We start from the raw sequence: 10,371 nt of genomic DNA on the forward strand, positions 1-10,371 counted from the left end.
TTTTCTATTTAAAGGGTCACTTTTGTAGTTTGGATCCTCTGATGTTGATTTAAAAGGTTCACTAATTAAACATGTGCTAATAATAGTGTCAATTACATTTTCATTAAACTAGTCATAGAGTAAAAAAAGAAAAAATAGTTTTACAATACAAAGTATATTATTTTTTAAAAAAAGGATCTAAAAAAGTTCCCAAAAGAGTTTCAAGTTAGGTGTTTTTGATCCAAATTCTTAATGTGGAGGTGGCTGTGCTAGTTTTCTTTTTCTCTTGCTTTTTTCAAGACCTCCTTTTGCTCTCTTGCTTCTTCCTTTTGTTGCAACCCTTTTTGGATCAAGTATTGTTAGTACACTTGTGCTTGTACTCGATGCCAAAAAATATCATTATTGCTGTGAGTGCAATCTGCCACATCAAGAATATTAGAAGCAGCTTCGTTCTGTTCTTTTGTTCTGAGCAGCACTAGCAAGTAAGTCTTCCACCATTTAAAGACTATTTCCGAAGCTTTCTTCCATAAATGCTCTTGTCTCTTCATTTTCTTGACTCTTTAAGATTAGATTGTAGAATTTCCTCATCATTGTTTGCCTCCATGGAATATATTGCTGGGTAGGATCCTGATTCTTCAACCTATCCCATGCCTCTGTTTTTGCAACCTTAGTCCATTTTTCTGAAACATACTTGTTACTGAATGCAAGTGTAGAATTCTGATGCAATGATAGCATAACCATCCATATGCTTTAAAATTTTTGCAAGTACACCATACACTGTGGCTCTCATGTGTATAGTTTACTTGATGTGAAGACCATGGCTTGTCTTCTAGGGCTACCTGATAAAGTAGACATTCTTCATTTCTTCCTATCATTTGAACAGTTGTTGCCATAGAGTATCCAAACTCCTCTTCAAAATCTCTAAACAAAGTGAAAACTTGTTCACCAAAATCATTTAGCTACATTTAGACTGCTATAATTTATGTACATATCAGTTAACTTTTTACCTGTGCAACGTGCTTTAGCATTCCAAATAGTGGCAATGAAGTGAATGCTATTAACTTGCTACAGGTAAGCTCATCATATTTCTCTGTGCTTTTCCAATGATTGGTTATCTTCTTAAATATGGTATAAACATATGTCAAGGTAGTTGCTTTACTTGCTTTGAATCCTATAGCATGATTAGTGCTTTCACTCCTTTGTGACGATAAGATTCCTATGCTGAAAAGAAATCTCTACTAAGGGCAGGACACCATTTCTCTTTCAACTGGTACACTCTTTGGTACCAAGAGTGTGTTGTCAACTCATATTTCTGCATCATTGCCTGCCATTTTGCTTCAAATTCTTGTTCTGTCACACACATCTTTAAGCACTAGTTGAATGCATACTTGAATTCTTTGTCTTTTTTAAGAGCCCCAAATTTGATTATGGCATTTTGTTCCAAATGTCTGATACAAAGTCTATGCCTTGTATTAGGAAGCACCTACATTGAAAATAAAGGAGTCACTTTATGCTGTTAAAGGGGTCACTTTATGCAGTTAAAATGGTAACTTTATGTAGTTAAAAGAGTAACTTTATGGAAAAAAGGAAAACATTATTGTCAGAGTTTAAAATCTGTAAAATGTCAATATAAATCTTCTACCTGCTCAATTGCATTTGCCATTTCTTGGTCCTGGTCAGTGAATATTGAAGTTGGTGTTCTATTCTCCATAGCTTTCAAGAAGGTTTCTAGTAGCCACACAAATGAAACTGTTTTTTCATCCCGAATAAAAGCACATGCAAACATAAAATTATGTCAGTGATTATTTATGCCAACAAATGGAGCACATATAAGATTGTATATGTTGGTTCTGTATGTTGTATCAAAGACAAGAACATCTCCATATATCCTATAGTCTTCTAGCATCATTGAATCTCTCCAAAAGATATTGGAAATTCTTCCTTCATTGTCAAACTTCACTCTAAAAAAGAAGTTTGGATCATCTGATTGTTCCTGATTTAAAATGTTCACTAAAGTTTGAACATCTCCAGCCGCAATTTGTTCCATTCTTAACCTTGAGCAGAAATTCAGGTGATCTACAACACTATGACCTACATTCTGTTCTCCTCCAGCCTCTGTATCCATGTAATTGTAAGTGTCCATTGTAGTTAGACCTGAAGATTTCATTGTTTTGATTGCTTCAGCTTTTTCTTCTGTAACTTTTCTTTCAGAACGATGCAAATAATGCCACTGTGACCTTGTTAGCTCATGGTTATGCTAAATAACATAAAATGTCCTTCTTTATTCACTTTTGCTCTTATGCATGCCTTTCAATTCAATCATGTAATGGCTACTTGTCTTGGCTTTCTTGTTTTTACATTCACATCCTCTTCATCAACCATTTCAACTAACTTTGTTTTCTTGTCACCTGAATTTCTCTTTCCTTTAGCAGAACACACATAATTTTTCTTAGTTACTATTTTTGTGTGTGTTCTATATCTAGTTGTATGCTTTCTTATTGAAAACCCCAGTATAGCAGCATGTTTTTCATACAATTCCAAAATTTCTTCAAAAGTTTCTCTTACCACACCAAGAAATGATCTTTTAAGATCTAAACCAGAAGCATGAATTGGATTTGTATCTATGATTTAATACAGACATATCAGATAATAACCAGAGGCAACATATCATTCAAATTGGAGGCAACAAAAGGGTAACGTTTGTGCGAAAATAGGGTCAATTTTATGCATTAAAAGGCTAACATTAAGGCATACAAAGGGTTACTTTTTGCATACAATCTGAATTTACTACATACAATCTGAGTGTAACATTTGTGCATAAATAGGGTCACGTTTATGCATAAAGGGTTACTTTTTGCATACAATCTCAAAAGTTTATAGAATTTACCTTCAGTTGCATTTGATTTGGTTGTTTGTTCTGAATATGAATCAATTGATTACGAGGAACCACTTGATTTTCTGCATTGTCAATTGCTTCTTCTGCATCGTCTCCATTGTCTGGATTGTTGTTATCGTCAAATATTGGTACAAATTCATCTCCAAAACTCTTAGTTTCTTCTTCTTCTATAATCGATCGATTTAAATCGATTTCAAATTCAGTTTCAATTTGCCTCTGTTTTTTGTAGCAATTCGTGGATGAGATTGCTGCAATTTGTGGTATCGAACGTCGAATTCTCCATTGATGATCGAATTCTCCAATTTGTGCGCTTTTTCACTTTCTCTCTCCTTAATTGATGATCGAATTCTACAATTTGTGCATTTTCTCACTTTCTTTGTCCTTAATTGATGATCGAATTCTCCAATTTGTGTGTTTTTTCACTTTCTGTCTCCTCAATTGATGATCGAATTCTGCAATTTGTATGTTTTCTCACTTTCTCTCTCCTCAATTGATGATCGAATTCAGCGTTTTCTCACTTTCTCTCTCCTCCATTGTTGTTTTGCGTTTTTTTTGATTTTGAGGTATGAAATTCCGCGAGTTTTGTTATTTAAAAAAAACAGTAAATGGGTGGCACGTGCAGGGCCCTCGATTTACAATAAATTTATTGTAAACCCAGGGATTGCAAAAGAATAACAATGACATGTTATATTTATTTTTCCTACTGGACTAGCTCCTGAGTTAATTGGCCCCACAATTAAAGGATAGAGATATTTGGTTGGAAGTTTAATGCGTGATTCAAATTCTATTAATTAATAAATTTTAAATTAAGCTTGTAAATGGTAAGTTTGAGTGTATTGTGTGGCGAACATATTTATTAATTTTATAAATTTTTTTATTAATTTTATTTTGTTTTATTTTATTTTTGAAAATTAACAAATAAACCTTGATTTTATGAGAACCATCTAATAGAAAAGATGTCATTGTAAGTAACTAATACCTAATAAAAGGTAAAATATTTTAATATATTATTTTTGGCCAATTTTCCACCCTGAACTTATCTCTCCGACATTGAGCCATCACAAAACTGTTGTTCTCTTTATATATAAATCAATCTTATTCCGGTGTAAGAGAATAAGATTGATTAAGGATCTAGATTATCAAGAATTAGAGTAAAATACACACATGATACTCCATCTTCAAACTCTACGTGGTTAATTTTTAAGATTATTATCTTTAATATCATTAAAGCTAATTCAAAATCAATTCATCTGCAGCGGATGATAATCCATTATCATCATCCATAGTCATAATAATAACATTTGTAAGCTCATATCAAAAATTGAAAATATCTATATACAATTCAAGTAGCGTATCCGGGTCAACTGCTCTAACAAAAACACATCTCCTTTTATTATTATGATAAACTAACAACCAACTATTTTTCAAATAAAATTATCTTTTGCTGGTCTTCATCCTTCAATAATTGTTTTTTTTTTATTTATTTAATTTTTTTTTAAAAAAAAAAAAAAAAAATCAATCAAACTTAAAAGCTTTGAAATGACGTACATAACTACATACACTGCATTGGCTTCCTTGTCACAAAAACTTGCTATAAGTATGCAGTATCAACATGCAATCCAAGAGACCCAGACCACTACTCCCATCTTCTGCGCAATCAATTCCCAATACGTTGACAATTGTACTTTTCGTTTTTTGTATGATATGCGGAGTTTTGGTTAATGGCGAACCAAAAGTGCCATGTTATTTCATTTTTGTAAAAATTCTAGTATAATTGTCGATTACGGACGACTATGGTCAACTACAATAAGATATTAAGGGGGCATGTTATCATTGACTGAATTGTGCTGAATTGAACTGAACTGAACTTAACTTAACTTATTAGAGTTGAACTGAACTGAATTGAACTGAATTGAAATGAATATTTTTATAAGAGAGGGAAATTAGAAGCTAAACTGTACTGAACTGGACTTATTAAAGCTGAACTGAACTGAATTGAATTGAAGTGAAAATAATCGTATGAAAACATGTCCTTAATCTAAATCGTTGATTTATTATTTGTCTAATCCTAACTGTCTAATCATACATCTATGCTACATAGTCATCAAGGGATTAATTGGTTAGTTTTTTTGCTTTTACACGCATTATTTTTAAAAAAAATTGAAAAAAAAAACCAATTTTTAAATATTTTATCTTCAACCTATATCATCTTTAACCTTATTAACATTCCTATGAATTGAATTGAATGTCATTTTCAATCTAACCCTTTAGCTTCATTATAAAACCTTCATCTTCAACCTTCATCCATCTATAAATGTTAGATCTAAATTGTGGCTGCACGCTGATTTATTAAGAATGTAAAAGTAATATAGATTATTAAAAAAAAAACCTTAATATGTTCTCCGTAGTAGCGTATGTATCTGATTAACGGGTCAAATCATCTAACAAAATCACATGTCCTTTAGAAGCTGATAAGAGCAACTGTACTATCAACTTATTATTCAATAAAATGAACATCAACTAGTCTTAATCCTTTAATAATTGATTTTTTTAAACAAACTCAAACGTTTTGAAATGACGTATATCCTTTAATATCTTAAAATGCTTCTCTGTAGTAGACTACTAGCGTACGTTGCATGGATTTCCTTATCACAATAACGTGCTATAAGTATGGTAGCAACAACATGCAATCCAAGACCACTAATCTCATCTTCAATATCACAGAGTTGTAAGACTAACACTTCTCAAGCAATCAATTCCCAAAATGTTACGAAATATAATTTTTGTTATTTTTATGGTTTGCGCTGTTTTGGTTAATGGCGAACCAAAAGTGCCATGTTACTTCATTTTCGGGGACTCATTGTCCGATGTTGGAAACAACAATAACCTCAAGACAATGGCTAAAGCAAACTACCCGCCGTATGGGGTTGATTTTCCTGGCGGCGTACCAACTGGCAGGTTTACCAATAATCGGACTATTGAGGATTATATCTGTAAGTATACCTCATTTTATCAGTTACCGGAAGGTAAACCTCGTTGAAATGTTTGTCCTTTGAACAACCTGTTACTATTAGATAAGAATAAACAACAAAAAAAAAAACACACACACACAAGTATATTAAAGGATGGATTTATAGCTCAAAATTCTAATCACTAGCATGCAAATCTTTTGAAAAAATATATTTAATTTTTGCCACAATACTTGAACTATATTTTCTCTAAGCTTTGGCATAATTTGTTATACCCATTATAAAATTTCATACATCCATTATAGTAGTATTAAGCTATTGTAAAAAATATTGTAAAGGATGTACATTATACATTGGATGAAGTGTATACTTCCTCCGTTTCTTTTTAGTTGACACGTTTCTTTAGTCACGTTTGCCAATATACTTATTCAATCATTAATATCTTTAATTATCGATAAGAAAAAATTATGAAAAGTTGATATATTGAAAGTATATAACGTGACGAATCTAACAAGATCCCACATGATTATATTTTTAATTATCTATAAAGCACAAAACACGGTCAAAGGGAGGTGTGTGAATAGTGCTAAAGTCAAAATGTGTCAACTAAATAAAAACGGAGGTAGTATATTACTTGTAGTCTTATGTTGCGTTGATATAAATAAAGAGGAAATACTAGTTGATCTTCATGATCAACAAAAATTGTCAGTCATAAGGGTGTAAATGAGATTATCATTTAATTAGGGATGGTATGGTAAATTTGCCATTGACAGTTGGCATTCTTGCCATATTACACAATTCACACTCTTAACAAAATATTTTCCATCTAACTTTCTCTCTCCTCACTCTTCTCAATCTCTCAACAATAATGGAGGTAATCCAAGAGAATTGAAGAGGTCACTCAATCAGCGATCGATGTCAAACGTGAAAGCACTCCACAACCATCATCAAAACCACTATCATATACATTTCATCTCCTCGCGTTGCCATCGACGACCTCGCTCACTTCTACCATTAACGACCTATCTTTGAAAATCAAGCTCAACGGAGGGAGTTTGAATGGAGGACATGGTCACCGACTCATCCCTACCCTTAGGGGTTGTTGATGCCATTAATTTAACCCTTAATTCATTGGGTTTTCGTTTAAGATTGGGGAAGGTGGGTGGATTTTGGGGAATCATCAATGGTGGTGTTGGGAAAGCTTCAAAGGTGATGGAGAAGCCAGCTTCAATGGTGGAATGGAGGTTGATGAAGCTTTAATGGAGCAAAAAAGAGTAGAAGCTTTTCAATGGTTAATGTCTAGTAACCCAATCATGATTACGGCACCAAATAAAATGATGATTCATCTTGCTGATTTATCAAGTGGATTTCACAAAAGCTGAGGTGGAGAATATGATTGACAAATTATGCCAATCACGAAGATTAACCGGGCAAGCCCTATAAATAAATTATACATTATATATTATAATATTGTTAAAGGATCCACATCTTTTGTCAAATGAAACTTGAAGTTGACTATCTAAATTTGAAGTTATTGATATCTTTTGGAAAAAAATTCTCTCTCCTAAAAAAATTCCATCGTTCTCACCATTAAAGATGGTCTAAGAGCCGTATCTTCTCCCATATGGAAAGAGAATTGTTTAGGACCTATAACATATGGGCTTGGTCATGGCTATGCTAGCGGTTAATCATAGAGTTAATCTATATCATGGGTTAAATTCGCAAAGCTTCGTCCAATTTTAGTATATAATTTATCCTTTTTTGTTAGTTTTGCTATTCTGTATGGTAATTTTCTTAACAGCAAATATTCAAATATGTTGATTTTACAGCTACATATCTGGGATTCGACGACAAGTCTATAGTACCATATAGAGATCAAATGGGTCAAGATATATTGAGAGATGTCAATTTTGCATCCGGATCTGCTGGAATTCTCATGGAAACTGGATCACAAGTTGTATGATCATTATTTCTACGTGTATAATCCATATATTTTTTTCTAAATTGACAATGATATTGTACTATAATAACTAGCTTCTCAAAAAAATTATCATACTCGTAACAAACCACAACCTCTCAAGTGTATATGACAAGCTAGAAAAATAGTTCATCAATAAATAATTACTCCCTCCGTTCCCTAATGTTTTTTACGTTTGGATTTATGCGCGGTTATTAAGAAATTGTGTAAAGTTGAGATATATTGGAATATTTCAATGATTGAAAGTACAATTTTATTGAAAAATACAATGTTGAGCATGTAGGGTGAAGAAATTAGAGGAGAGAGGAGAGAGGAGAGAGAAAGTAATAATAAGTGTTGAAAAACTATTAAAATAGTACAAAAAGTACAATAGCACATGGAAAAGTAAGGACTTTTAAGTAAAAAAAAATTATAAAATAAGGGTAATTTTATCTAAAATTTATGACCAAAATAGGAAAGATACTAAATGTAAAGAATAAAAACATTTAGGAACGGAGGAGTATTAAAGATTGATTTTAAATTCTTACTAGTACTAATTCAATATAAATATGACATAAGCCTGCATTTTCTACTAGACGTATATAATCATTTATATTGATCACAAATATTATTACAGGGTGATCGGATATGGTTGGATCGACAAATACAAAATTATATAATTACCATCTTAAGGCTCCAATTTATGGTTTTTGGTCCAGTTTCAAACTACTTGTACAAGTGCTTGTACACTGTGGATATTGGTGGCAATGACTACATTAATAATTACTTCTTGCCGCAATATTATCCTTCACAGAGGCTCTACACCCTTGATCAGTATACTGATCTACTAATTTCTCGATATAGATCACGATTACGGGTATTTTCTATGTTGCTTCACACCTCAAATCCCTCCCTAATCTATTTATTTTACGAAACAATGAAGTTGACTAACGTTTATAATGTCTACTTAATATTGGTTTTATTTTTCTTGTGTTAGATACTATACAATACTGGTGCTAGAATGGTAGCAATTTTCGGTTTGGGTAGCATTGGTTGCATTCCGTCTCAAATTATTAGGAATAATGCAACTGACTGTGTAGATGAAATCAACCAAGCAGCGAATATGTTTAATACAAAGCTTGAATCGCTTGTGGACGAATTGAATGCAGGGCTCCCTGGAGCTAAATTTACGCTAATTAGTGTCTCCGCCCTGCAAGCCTTAAACCCCCTTCCTGAAGGTAGGTCATTTAACAATTTAACACGTGCATTAAACTAGTTAACACTGTTAAAAATCTTTTGGTTTAGTTAGTCCTTTTAACACGATATCAAGAGCCAGCGTGACATAAAAGTTACGGGTTCAAATCTCATCCACCCCTTCTTTTTAAGTGAATATTAAGTGTAGGATATGAGGATGTCCCATGCTGCATCCACAATTCAATCCTAACGAGCTATCGTGTGAGGGGCGTGATAGACTATAAAATATATTTCTGGATGTCAATCATCGACTTAAACTTTTTGATTGAGTTGATCCTTTAACAGTCACTTTATTAGCTCAAACTACACTAGAACAATGTAACTTCTATAGTTCTATATATCTAATGTACAAAAGCGTATTGCTTAATAATGCAGGTATTAATTCAAACTCGACTTGTTGCACATTGAGGAGTGATTTCCAGTGCGAGCCTTATAGTACGCCATGTGCCAATCGGGATTTGTATGCATTCTTCGACGGATTTCATCCAACTGATGTTGTAAATGGAGGAGTAGCAAAAGCTGCATATAGTTCTCAAGATCGTCGGATCGCTAATCCGATGAACATCAATGAATTAACTAGCGGTCAGCAGGGCAAAGCGAAGTACTGATATTAGTGACACTAATATTATTATTGCTCCAAATATGCGGTTCTATTAATCAACATTCATATTTGTTTGCGAATAATCCCACTTTTTTTTATTTCATTTTGTATTGCTAATTAATAAAAGTGTCCACAGATTGATCTTATAATGGTCAACCTCAGTGGCGGATCCAGGATTTCGGACTAGGGGTAGCACAAACGCATACTAAAAAAATTAAAGGGACGAAATAACCAATATACACCTACGAACATGAAACTCAAACTAAATTTAAGACGGTAATAACATATCAAGTTAAAGTTTTGCATAATTGTGATTCTGTATAAAATGTTACCATCAAATTTCAACCATCTATACATTTTGCTATGAGTTATTATCGCGGATAAAATTATGTACAACATACTAGCTATCAAAATATATACTTCGTATTACAATGAAATAAAATTAGTCAAATTAATCAGATATTACTAATTTTCTTAACGGACGAATTATCTATATGTATATATATACATTTCATACTATTATTGTTGTCGAACAAAATTTTATGGAAGTTATTATTATTATTGTATTTTAAAATGAATGTCAAGTAAGTAGAAAGTAATTTGGAAAAGAATCAAATTTTGATGGAAGTCAATTTTATCTAATTTTTTTTTTTTTTTTTTTTTTGACATATTTGAATATAAATGTCAAGAAAGAGGGAAATTATTTGGGGTGGAA

General features: G+C 32.4%; 3 protein-coding genes across 3 annotated transcripts; 1 reads left to right on the forward strand and 2 right to left on the reverse strand.

The window, feature by feature from the left end:
- Positions 1 to 477: 477 nt before the first annotated feature.
- On the reverse strand, positions 478 to 1,690 carry LOC110691870. Its single transcript, XM_021868843.1, has 4 exons — positions 1,622 to 1,690; positions 1,368 to 1,462; positions 783 to 900; positions 478 to 696 (listed from the first exon to the last, which is right to left on the reverse strand). The coding sequence occupies exons 1-4, from the start codon at positions 1,688 to 1,690 to the stop codon at positions 478 to 480; spliced, it is 501 nt and encodes a 166-aa protein (XP_021724535.1).
- An 84-nt stretch (positions 1,691 to 1,774) lies between these two features.
- On the reverse strand, positions 1,775 to 3,838 carry LOC110691879 (protein FAR1-RELATED SEQUENCE 5-like). The gene is made up of 4 exons (XM_021868854.1): positions 3,800 to 3,838; positions 2,920 to 3,091; positions 2,338 to 2,600; positions 1,775 to 2,236 (listed from the first exon to the last, which is right to left on the reverse strand). Exons 1-4 carry the CDS (start codon positions 3,836 to 3,838, stop codon positions 1,775 to 1,777), a joined length of 936 nt encoding a protein of 311 aa, XP_021724546.1.
- A 1,702-nt stretch (positions 3,839 to 5,540) lies between these two features.
- LOC110689163 (GDSL esterase/lipase At4g18970-like) lies at positions 5,541 to 9,690 on the forward strand. The gene is made up of 5 exons (XM_021865892.1): positions 5,541 to 5,868; positions 7,674 to 7,801; positions 8,439 to 8,678; positions 8,799 to 9,039; positions 9,431 to 9,690. The coding sequence occupies exons 1-5, from the start codon at positions 5,640 to 5,642 to the stop codon at positions 9,661 to 9,663; spliced, it is 1,071 nt and encodes a 356-aa protein (XP_021721584.1). The 5' UTR covers positions 5,541 to 5,639; the 3' UTR covers positions 9,664 to 9,690.
- Positions 9,691 to 10,371: the final 681 nt, after the last annotated feature.

This window comes from Chenopodium quinoa, unplaced genomic scaffold (assembly GCF_001683475.1).
Source record: "Chenopodium quinoa cultivar QQ74 unplaced genomic scaffold, ASM168347v1, whole genome shotgun sequence".
NCBI classification, from domain to species: domain Eukaryota; kingdom Viridiplantae; phylum Streptophyta; class Magnoliopsida; order Caryophyllales; family Amaranthaceae; genus Chenopodium; species Chenopodium quinoa.